General features: G+C 38.6%; 1 protein-coding gene across 1 annotated transcript; it reads left to right on the top strand.

Moving 5' to 3' along the window:
• The first annotated feature begins 604 nt into the window (after positions 1–604).
• On the top strand, positions 605–11233 carry RPL14 (ribosomal protein L14). Its single transcript, XM_032237225.1, has 6 exons — positions 605–708; positions 1272–1373; positions 3343–3437; positions 3921–4020; positions 10755–10808; positions 11123–11233. Exons 1-6 carry the CDS (start codon positions 706–708, stop codon positions 11183–11185), a joined length of 417 nt encoding a protein of 138 aa, XP_032093116.1. The 5' UTR covers positions 605–705; the 3' UTR covers positions 11186–11233.
• Positions 11234–12311: the final 1078 nt, after the last annotated feature.

The raw sequence follows: 12311 nt of genomic DNA, 5'->3' as shown, positions 1-12311 counted from the left end.
GTTTCAAAAGCCTATAGTTAAAAGCCAACAGTTTGGGCTCTTTTGTCTCTCCTTCTACAGGAACTCCCAAACAATAAACTTGGCAAATCCAGTGGCTCTGTTCACACAACACGATATTAATTAAAAGCTCTGTGACTGCGCAAATAATATTTTAAACTCGACGAGTTTTAATCATTATTATTATATTAAGGGTACTTTGCCCAAAATACATTAACAAGAAGAAGCATATAGTTCAAATTCGAGCCGTGAACTCAGTCGAGGAGACTTAAACTTACCACGGATTACCCAGAAATTTATTTTACTTTATTATCGGCCCACATTCAACATGCATACACCCATACGAATATAGTTTAAAAGATGGAGGAGGAGGAGGAAGAGATACACTTTCTCAAATTTCTGTCACAGGACAACGCATGCGCAACAAATAATCGTTTAAATTCTTCCAATTGATTTTATGCATCCCTTGAAGGGGGGGGGGAGCAAAAGGGCCAGTAATGCGCATGCGTAATAGTACTTGCTATTGCCAGTCAATGCGGCCCTTCTCCTATCCAATTGTCCAATCTCTGCTATGCAGCCTGAACTTCGCCACGAATAGAACGACTGAGTCCCGCCTCTTCCTCTGGTGTACATCCGCAGTTGAGATATCTCGAGGCGCCCGGAAGCTGTTCTTTCTCTTTTTGTGAGTCGACTCGTGTGGCAGCCATCATGGTAATCGTGAGCGCATGGCCCAGGCCTTGTCCACGGCGCTTTTCTTAAGACTCGCTGAAGTCGAGGGTGGTTGTGAAGGGTTTCGGGATAGCCTTCATTCCCCCCTCCCTCGGCTGATTTAAGCCATGAAAGAGGGAGACGGAAAGAGCCATGGGGAGAAGGGCCTAAGAGTCTATCTTGGGCGTAATTGGAAGAGAGGGTAGCGGGCGGTTAACGAGAGACGGGGTGGGATTTTGTTAGCTTTTTAAATCATTCTCTTTTGGTGGGGAAGGTGGAATATTACTCGGCCATGGTGAGAAGGTCTTCAACAGAAGTTTCTTAGTTCTTTCTGTTACTTGTAAAGGGCATCGTATCTGCAAATTCAAGACGTGTCTCCCATCACATCTAAATGGCTTTGGGCTGAGAATTTATTGTATTATAATTATATTTTATTCAATTATTTCAAAGTTCAGTATAGCATGTAAAGACGTTGCTTTCTTTGAAGGACTGTTAGAAGAGCTGCATAATTCTATAAACTTGTCTAGTAATTAATCATCTGAATAATTAAATTTTATCTGATTAAGGTGTTTAAGCGCTATGTTGAGATTGGCCGAGTTGCTTATATTTCATTTGGACCACATGCAGGAAAACTAGTTGCAGTGGTTGATATCATCGACCAAAACAGGGTAAGTTTCACTGTGTATACTATATGTTTAATACAATTATGTATTTATCTGGTAGATAGAAGTGATAAGGAATTGTAGTTAAGACTGATTATTCCATCTTTTAATCCGCCAGTAGAATAGTATACAATACTTTATTTGGCCAAAATTGATTGGACACAAAGAATTTGTCACCAGTGCAGAAATTCAGCACACATGTAAAACAACAGAATAATAACAATAACAGAAGATTGTAGGAAAGATGAGAAGGATAATACTAATACAGCTGTACCACATGGATGAATAGAAGACAATACTGTGGCTTTTCTTACTATGTAGCTTTCTTTTCTACGTAGCTGTGGTGTGTTTGTTAGAAAATATGGTTATGTTAAACACCCAAGAGCTATTAGTATGTTTTCCAAACTAGTTACAGAGGAGAATTTTTTCTCTTTTTATAGTTACCATAAAATTGCAGGCCTCTTAAGTCTCAACAAGCTTGTAATTTTGTGGGCTTCCTTGAGACAGCTGATGATTCAGTTTCCTAGATGAATATCTGAATAGGTTGCTTTCTGAATAGATATTTTCAAAGATGACAGGCTTAAGATACAGAAGGATCTTGACAAACTTGAACATTGGACACTATTTAATAAAATGAAATTCAGTGGTGAAAGGAATAAGGTTCTATATTTAGGCAAGAAAAATGAAATGCACAGGTACAGTATAGGTGGTACCTTGTTCGATAGTAGTAATTGTGAGAGAGATCTTGGAGTCCTAGTGGACAACCATTTAAACATGAGCCAGCAGTGTGCAGCAGCTGCCAAAAAAGCCAACACAATTCTAGGCTACATAAACAGAGGGATAGAATCAAGAACATGTGAAGTGTTAATACCACTTTATAATGCCTTGGTAAGGCCACACTTGGAATACTGCATTCAGTTTTGGTCGCCACGATGTAGAAAGGATGTGGAGACTCTAGAAAGAGTGCAGAGAAGAGCAGCAAAGATGATTAGGGGACTGGAGGCTAAAACATAGGAAAAATGGTTGCAGGAAATGGGTATGGCCCAGCTTAATAAAAAGAAGGACTAGGGGAGACATGATAAGTGTTCTAATATCTCAGGGGTTGCCACCAAGAAGAGGGAGTCAAACTATCCTCCAAGGAACCTGATGGTAGAACAAGAAGCAATGGGTGGAAACTAATCAAGGAGAGAAGCAACTTAGAACTGAGGAGAAATTTCCTGATAGAACAATTAATCAGTGGAACAGCTTGCCTCCAGAAGTTGTGAATGCCCCAATACTGGAAGTCTTTAAGAAGATGTTGGATAGCCACTTGTCTGAAATGGTATAGGGTTTCCTGCCTAGGCAGGGGGTTGGATTAGAAGATCTCCAAGGTCCCTTCCAACTCTGCTATTGTATATAATCATAGATAGGTGTTCCTCAGTTTTTGTATCCAACTTGATTTACCCTGAATTCTTTAAAGTATAATGATTGCACTATGGATAAAAGCACATAAACCTTATAAGTAAATTTGCTTTCCTAGGTATGATTATTTTTGGCAAGTTTATTTATAAATTTAGTACTGAAGGAAATTCTTCTGAAATTTGCTAATATACAACATCCTTTTCATTTAATTTCATTATATTTAATAAAAGTACCTTTAAAAAGAATATGCATTGGTTTGTGATATGAAATAGTTAGTGTAAAGTAGTATTCATACTAATGTTCTTGAGGCTCCTTTAAATATTATTTCTTGTGGTCCTTTATAAATCTCCAGAGATAGAAATTGAAACATGTGGTATCTTATAAATGTTACTTGTGAGTGTAAAATGAGTTGAAAATGGGGGAAGAAATCACTGATGACCTTTAACTTCTCCATTAAAACCTCCTTCTTTAAAACTATACTTTTAATAAATCTGGATTTCTTTGTAGGCTACTGAAAATATTTTTTGCATTAAATGTTAATCTGGAAGACACATTTCTTACTTGGTTTTTACAGGCCCTAGTTGATGGCCCTTGCAGTGGTGTCAGAAGGCAGGCTATGCCCTTCAAGTGCATGCAATTAACTGATTTTGTTCTGAAGTTTCCTCACAGGTTAGTTATATGGTACTTCAGTATTGCTACCTCTAAATTTATATAAAAGAAATACTTGCCTTACTGTTGGTATTACAAGAATGTTAAAGAGTTTTATCTTATGGCTCTCTTCCTGGAAAAAACCATTTGCATCCCTCTACTAAACTATAGCATAGCATCAATTGCAAATGCAACATTGTATAGAATAATTTGAGCTGTCAATTATTGGTTATTGATATCGCCCCAAAGAAGAAAAGCTAGGTATTTTTGAAAATAATGTTTTGTGCAAAAGGCTTTTTTTTAAGGATTAATATGGGAAGTTACTGTTGTGATTACTGCCTTATTTTTTTCTGTACCATTAACTAAATATTATTAGCATAAAGATAGCAGTAATAAATCTATCAACTGGCATAGGAAAATAAATATTTTTAAAGTATCTTAATGTATGTTGATTGCAAAAACAAAGTAATCTTACAAATAGATTTTTTTTTGTTTTAAATACAGTGCTCGTCAAAAATGTGTGCGAGTTGCCTGGGAAAAAGAAAACATTAATGAGAAATGGCAAGCCACCAGATGGGCAAAAAAAATTGAGGCTAGGGAAAAGGTATGTGTTTGAAACAATACTAAACATGCAATACTTTTGGGTTAAATTTTGGAAGCTGTTAAATAATGAAGTACAATTAAGAACTCTGGTTCTGCAGTATTTGTTGCGAGTTAGCGGTCTGTGTAATCAATTGTTCAGCAAACACCTTTTTTAATGTTTCTGCCATTTCAGGTGTAGCAGAATGCAGGACTTTGGAAAACAATTTGGATTGAGATTGTCCTTTTTCCTCATACTCTGTCCTGAACTTGCAACAAAACAGGCCATTTGCTCCACATGGTTTGAGATGCTCTCACAGATAACAATAGGAACTTGAAATAACCTTTTTATACTTCACTCATTATCCTAGGACAAAGATGTCAAACTCACGTTGTCATGTGATATATCAGGACTTTCCCCCCCCTTCGTTAAACCTGTGGGCTGTGAGTTTGATACCCCTGTCCTAGAACAACAGAAGTTGGGATAATAGCAATAGCACTCATATATTACAGTATTCTCTAAGTAGCATACAGTGTTGTCATATTGTCCCCAACAATCTGGTTCTCTCATCAATATCCGAAGGTTGACTGAACCTTGAACTGTCATCAGGAACGAACTCCAAGGCTGTGAGCAGTTTGTCTGCAATACTGCATTCTAACTAAAGAGCTAGAATCCAGTTAGAATGCAGTACTGCAGGCTAATTCACTACCAGGAGTTCGAGTCTGAATACTCAAGGTTGATTCAGCCTTCCAAGGTTGGTAAAATGGCCCAGATTGTTGGATGCAATATTCTGATTCTAAACCTCTTAGAGAAGTCTGTAAAGCAGCATGAAGTGGTATAGAAATTTTAAGTGCTATTGCTAACCACTGTGCCTTTAGGGCTCATCAGTGCTAAGTACTGCCTATCATTCTATTGAAAAAATATCTAAAGGAATGATTTTTAAAAGTGCTTCTAATAGAAATTAATGTCTCATTCTAGCTGACTTAAAGCATTTATGCTCTTGAGCTTCTGTATGAAAAGAAGGGATATAAATATCAATAGTAGAAGCACAATTAATTCAATTTTTTTGAAACAGTTTTTTTATTTTTTGTTACATATTTTAACGTCTTTTAAAAACAAAGTTGTCTGGGTTTTTCCCCTTTACATCTTCTGTTATGCATAGTTCATTTTACATCATATTTCACATTTCAATCATCTTATTTTCTTTCTATGTTTTCCAGCTTAATTTTGATTTCTTCTTAATATATAAACAATATCATTATTTGCCTCTCCAAGTTAATCAAATTTAACATATCATTTCCATCTATTATTCTGTTTTACTATTGATAACATATATTCTCTAATTTTATATACCGTATTTCCCCCAAAATAAGACAGGGTCTTATTTTCTTTTGACCCCTGAAATAAGTGCTTGTCCTTATTTTCAGGGCAGTATTATTTTTGAGGTGCAGGAGGTGGCGAGCATGGTCATCTCATGGCTGCTGCTGTGTTGCAATATTTTTGGGGAGGGCTTATTTTAGCACATGTGCTTCAAAACCTGATTGGGCTTATTATCCGGGAACATCTTATTTTCAGGGAAACAGGGTAGTAAACATTTCACTTAGTTAATTACCAACAATTAATAGTGTTAGTCTTTCCCTCACATCATATTAGCTATATACAGCTGTGTGAAAAAGTTTTGCACGCTTTCAGTTTTAAGTTGTATTTACATGTTTAATGAACTTTTCACTTGTAGAAACCACAGAAAATTAGTACTTTGATTAAAATTTCTGTAGTCTGATTGGGATGCATAATTTTTATTAATATAGCCAAAGTCTTTTTAAGGTTTTGAGTGAGTTTATGTGCTAAAATAAACATAACTTGAATTTTCAAGAATGTTAGGATTGAAAGTAGACAATCAGCAGCGAGCTTTGGCTGACCAATCAAAATACACAGAGGAGAAATCTATGAGCCAATCAATGTTGTCATACTTTATGACTATAAATATAAATGAAAAGCATTGAGAAATTTATTTTAGCTCTGGCTGCAGGAAAGGATGAAGGCCTTTGCTTTCACCAGTTCTGAGCAGTGGCATTGCATCATTATGCTTCATGAAGAGGGTTATTCTTATACGGAAATAGCCAAGAGAGTTTTTTTTTTTTTTTTTTTAGTATTTTATTGTCACTTATAGGCCGCCCTTTTCCCTGAGGGGACTCAGGGCGGCTTACAACTCATGAGAAGGGAGTGCAAGACAGAACGTAAAATAATATGTGGGTAGAAATAAAAATAGCAATAAAAACACAACATTCATTCAACATTCGGGTGGGGTGTATGAAGATCTTATCCCCAGGCCTGACGGGATAGCCAGATCTTAAGGGCTGTGCGGAAGCTCTGGACTGTGAAATGCCATCCCACCACAGTGAGAAGAGTGGTTGAAAAATACTAAATAACTGGTTCAATTGATGATAGGCTCCGCTCTGGAAGACCAAGAAAGTTGACAAATCGGCAAGATCAGATTCTGCAATGCATTTCGATGACTGACAGGAAGCTCACCTCACCTCAATTACAAGAATTTGGGGTGAAACGTGATGTAAAGGTGCACAAGCACAATGTGTTGCAGACTGCTTGCCAGAAGGCTCAAAGGCTGCAGGGCTCGAAGTAAACCTTTGCTTACAGACGCTCACCACTCTCGTCGATGTGCATGGGCCAAGAAGTATGCCAAGTGGACCAACACATAGGCCAAGGTCATCTTCAGTGAGGAGAGCAATTTCTACTTGACTAGGAATCAGTGCAATAAGTATGTCAGAAGATTTCCAGGTGAAGAATTTAGGCCGTACTGCCTGAATCTCTGTGAAGCATCCATTGCACATGATCTGGGGCTGTATCGCTGCTTCTGGTATTGGTTGGATACAAATCGTGCAGGGAACCATGAATTCCAAGCAGTATGTTAAGTCCTGGGAAAAACCATGCTTTCTTCAGTTCAGCAACTTGTAGGAAAGGACTTTTACTTCTAGGATGATAATGCTCCTTATTGAGCCAAATCCATCCAGCAGTGGATGAAGAAGCATGGTGTTTGACTCCTGGATTGGCCAGCTCAGAGCCTGGATTTGAACTCAATTGAAAACTTGTGGGCCAAGATTGGTTACAAAATAAGCAAGAAACATCTGAAGACCAAGCAGGAGCTGATTGAATCTATTATCGCAGCCTGGCACCACATTGTCACCAAAGATCACATGCAAAGGCTTATACAGTCTATGCCGAAGTGATGCCGCCTGGTGATAAGCAATAATGGCTGGCCAATTTTATATTAGTAACCATGTTTGGTTACCTAAACAGTCCTTTTCAGCGCCACAAACAATAAAAATATTAACAAAACACTAGCATCAGCCTTACTAATTGCAACACGTATGCCACTGGGTATGCATCAGTTAATCTGTTTTCATAGTCATTGTAAGCATGCAAGAAAATTCACAACCCCCATCCGAACAGCACCAAATTGCAAAAAGCTTATGCTTTTCACTTAAAAACCACTAGTCCTTATTTAAATATAACAATATTTGCATAGCAGTTAGCATAAAATATAAAATCTATGGCCTATCGAAAAATGTCATCAATTGTAAAACATGCAGGACTTTTTCACACAGCTGTAGCATTGGCTATATTTACCGTATTTCATTCTATTCTACTAATAAATCCTTTTCCTCCTTTCAACCATTTTCTCTTAGTCTCTCAGGAACTTCACTTCTCTTATATTCTCTTCTCTCCACCCATTCGCCTAACTTGTTCTTGTAATTTCTATATTTTTTCTTCCCAATCTTTTTTCTCCTTTTTAATTATTGTTTTGGTACCTTTCTCCAGGTCCCCCCCCCCCGGTCTTTCCCCATTAATCCCACCATAGCTGTTTAATTTTCCCTTTTGGGGGGCCATTTCCCCCTTGTCTCTTTTTGGTGTGTAACTAATACAGTCATCTAAGTATTTTTCTTTTTCAATTTCTTCTTCTGTAGTATCTTCTTGTTCTTCATTTGGTTCCTTTGGTTCCTTCCTCCTTTTTCTCGTTCTCCTTGTTCTAGGTTTTCCCTATGAGCTTCCACTGTTACCATTTAGCATTTCATGTGCATTTTTTAATATGTCAAGTAGTTCATTATACACCCAAAATTCCATAAATGTCTGCTTAGTTAATTTAACAAATTGTTTAAACTTTTTCTCTTATATCATGTTTACTGAAACTTAAAGTTTATTAATTGGTTTCTTTTTTCCTTTCTTTTATTTTTTTAATGTTTACAGATCCAAATTTGGGAATAAAAATCATTTTAGTCTCCATCCTTCCTTGCTATATGGCCAAGGAAATATGGCCTGGGTGGGGGGGTTGTCTTACTATTTTGGGATGCTACAGGACTGCATGTCCTGTCATCCCAGTCACCTCCCCTCCCTGTTCTTTGCGCCAGCCAAGCAGCTGGCCAACGCTGCCCTGACGTGTCCTGCCATCGCCCTGCATTGGATTGGGCTTTCTTTGAGAGGGGGGATAATCTGGGGAGCAAGAGATTTAGGAAGCCTCAGCTGGCGTGGGGCGGTTTCTCCAGTGAAGCATCTAATTCATCTCCAAGGGTGAACATTTCACCCTTCGCTACCTCTGCCCCAGCTTGGAAGCTGCAGAAGAAGCCTGCCTTGCCCGGCGAGGTGGGGAGACGTGACGGCAAGATCTTGCTTGCATCTTGCTCCATGCCTCTCACTTCTCCGCCACCCCTCTCGCTAGAGACGGCAGGGAAGGTAAGCAGCCAGTCTTGTGGGCTGCCCAGAGAGGCAGTGTCTTCAATGAACTTCGTTCTTTGTCTGTGTCTGCAGACAGCAGCGTCTCCTCGCAGGGCTTCTTCCTCTTCTCTCTGGTCTGATTCTCAAATATTTTCAAGCAAAATACTGCCAAGAGAGGGAAGTATTTCTTTCCCCTTCCTCGCCAAACTTTGCATATAGGCATGACATTTGACAAAGCTCCTTAATCTGCGGCTGCTGGCTCCCTTGCTTTGTGTTTTTTAATACATATACCAACATACCCACCCTACCTGGGGATGCAGTTTCCCTCTCCCAAGATTCCATTTCCAAGGAAAGAAGAGTGCTGGGGCAGCACTTGATTTTCCCTCCGCCCTGCCTAGCTCCTCTCAGCATCAACTTTGCTCCTGAAACCCTGTAGGCCACTTCTCTGCTGAAGCTCAGACAAAGGGGGAGGGGGCTGAGGGCAAGGGGTGAGATGAAGCTGATCACCTCCCCTTTGCCTTCTCTCCCAAAAGCGGTCCTCGACCGCAGCCACCTCTGCAGCAGGAGATCTTCCGAAGGGTACTGTAGCAGTGGGCCACGTGGGTTGGGACAAAATGATGATTAAAAATTGTGGATAGCTGCCACTACAGTACCCTTCGGAAGGCCAGTGTGAGGAACATGTGGTGCATCACTTGACCTCCTGCTGCTTTTGTGGCTGCAATCAATGGCAAAAACAGCCACACTTGCTGAAGGACGCAGCCTGAGCAGCACCTGCAAATCAGCTGTTTTGTGAATGGCAGCAGGAGTGGCTTAGCTGATCTGATTAAAGAGCTGAGAAGCACTGAGGTGATCAGAGAAGGGTTGCCACACCATCCTTTCACTAGGGCTTATGTTTGGGGGAGGGTGTATATTTACACCCACCCCAAAAATCAGGCCTGGCCTTATTATGACGTGTCGTATTTTCAGGGAAACGTGGTATTAGTACTTAAATCATTGGTTAAAGATGCATATAGATAAAAGAAGTGTAAATGAATCTCTGCACCATTTTGTTGAATGCTCTCAATCTCTTTACAGCCCTTTTTCTCTGTGGATGATTTAGGCCATTTAATAGTTCTTCAAAGAAGCCAAAAGGATAAACTTTAATCTCAGCTTATTTGGAAAAATGTATGCCATTGTAATAATATCAAAAACAAATTGTTTAAATAGTTTCAGTTTAATATTCATGTTTTTGGTATTTTTATATATTTTATACTTGTATGCTAAGAGTTATATGATTGGTGAACAAGAATATAGCTTAGCCTGTGGTTTTAGATACAGAAATTACAGAAGTGTGTGCCCTTCTCCGGTGCCTGTACTACAGACATTTGCAGTAGTCTTGCCATTATAGGATGTATTCTATTAGTGACTGTAATTGGGATCATTCTGGTTGGGGTTGTTAAATGAATTCTGCAAGCTTGTTAAGGGCAATATCTCATGGTCTACTGGCTTCCCTGTTGATTCTACTAGTTGCAAGATAGCAGTGAAGGCAAAAAAAAATGCCAATCACATGACCATGGATGGGATACTGTGACCATCTTAATTGCAAATCAGTTGCAGGCACCCAAACAGCAATACCATGACTGCTAATGGGGCAATTTGAAGGATCAACTGTAAGTTTCATTCAGTGCCATTGTAATTTTGAATGGTTGCTGAATAGTCATTAACAAGGGCTACCTGTAGTACATCAGTACCTATGGCACACAGGAGAATATTATACCATCCTATTGCTTTCAGATACTGATTCTTTTACAACATTCAATATTGCCAAGTTCTATGCAGCAGCAGCAGCAGCAGCATTATCTATCATCTGATTTTTTTTTTTAAGTGACTGTACTTTGCCCCCTTATGCTGATCTTTACTCTTGATAAAGATGATTTTGAAAATAAAAGCTGTGTATGGGATGACCGGTTGTGTTTTTCTAATGCATAAAGAATTTGGCAGTTTTTGGTAAGGCTCAGGATCTCAGACTTTGTCAAAAAATCTTTCCATAGAAAGCCAAGATGACGGATTTTGATCGTTATAAAGTCATGAAAGCAAAGAAAATGGTAAGTACAATTGCTATATTGTGTTCTTGCAAAATAGTCTTAAAATAGTAAATAAAATGAACACCCAATGTCAACTCTTTGATGCAGTTGGCTTTCAACTTTTAGATGTTCATTAGTAAACTTCTTTTGAAATAAAAAGTAATATGAATAGGATTCTTCAACAGTATTATAGTTCTGTTTTTTCTGCAGAACTTAATCAAAAGTTTAATAAAACTAAATACTGAAATATGACATTTTTCACTTGCTCATAAGTAAATAATTTATGAAAATGAAACATTCTTGTCTTATAAATAATATAAACAATTATTTTGCAGAGAAATCGGATCATCAAGCATGAAGTTAAAAAGCTTCAAAAGGCATCTATCAAGAAAGCATAAATTGTCAACAAATAACACTTCAATTAAATATGAATCTAATATGATCTATAACTTGTCTGATTATTTTTCTCGTTTCTTTCACCAAACAAACAAAACCTGAGTATTTCCTTAGTGGTAGAAGGGTAGGACTGCCTCACAAAAATTGGGTAGATGTATATTTTATTTATTAAAATGATATGTCTACATTTAAAAGATGCTCATCTAAAGAAGCTCAGTCATAGCAGTGGTATAAAACACAAACACCATAAAATAAAAAGCTTGTAATAAATTATCCAAGTCAGCCAAAAAAAACCCCACCATCTTCAGACTCCAATCTCACCCTCTCATAATATTTGGGGCAAAAGCCAACTCTTTAACTCTCAGAAGATTAAGAGGGTGGAGACCTGCTGGAACTCAAGGTGAAGGATGTTCAACAGCTATTGGTGCTAGGGAAAAAGCAAGCTTATTAGGTCTTGCTAGATGGCAATATTTGAGAGAGAAGGCCTGGAGCATGTCTATTGTCCCCAAACTGGTGTTAGTTTAAAGCTTGCACAACACAGCAAAGTACCAATTTTGCTATGTTCTGGACAGGTTGTAATTTCTAGATGGTGTTCAAGACAGCCCCATGATTTCATTGGGAAGCAAGTTGTGACTCAGTGATTGAACAAAACTACAGTCCTGGTATACAAGATGAATTTGTGCAACACCCCTCTTCCCACTAGCAACAGCTACCACCTGCTCCCAGTTTATACCAGCATGAGCTGCCCATTCCTAGAAGGAGGAATAAATTATGTTGGTGTGCTCCCAAGCCAATGACTACTGCAAGCTATCCAGATTTTTGAAGTCTCTATTAAAGGTGCTTTCCATTTTGCTCTGAAGCCCTTGTGTCAGTTTTGCTTCAGTTCCATGTACACAAACTTTGGAGTGTCTGTTGTGGGGAGATGATTGGATTGCTGCCTTTCTCACCCCCCTCAATTTTATTGCTGGAACAGAGCAAGATGTGCTTCTTTACTATCTTAACAATGCGTTCTTACTAGTTGCAAAGTCGTGTCCAACCCATCGCAAACCCATGGACAACGTTCTTCCAGGCCTTCCTGTCATCTACCATCTGGAGTCCATATAAGCTCACACCTACTGCTTCAGTGAC

Source organism: Thamnophis elegans, chromosome Z, assembly GCF_009769535.1.
Source record: "Thamnophis elegans isolate rThaEle1 chromosome Z, rThaEle1.pri, whole genome shotgun sequence".
Taxonomy (NCBI): domain Eukaryota; kingdom Metazoa; phylum Chordata; class Lepidosauria; order Squamata; family Colubridae; genus Thamnophis; species Thamnophis elegans.
This window is presented reverse-complemented; position numbering and strand designations above follow the sequence as displayed.

What these genes read in the sequence shown, in the direction of transcription:
- RPL14 (XM_032237225.1), top strand. An exon ending in AAATTGAGGCTAGGGAAAAG is followed by an intron (nt 4,021 to 10,754) that starts GTATGTGTTTGA and finishes ATCTTTCCATAG; the next exon opens with AAAGCCAAGATGACGGATTT. An exon ending in TCATGAAAGCAAAGAAAATG is followed by an intron (nt 10,809 to 11,122) that starts GTAAGTACAATT and finishes ATTATTTTGCAG; the next exon opens with AGAAATCGGATCATCAAGCA.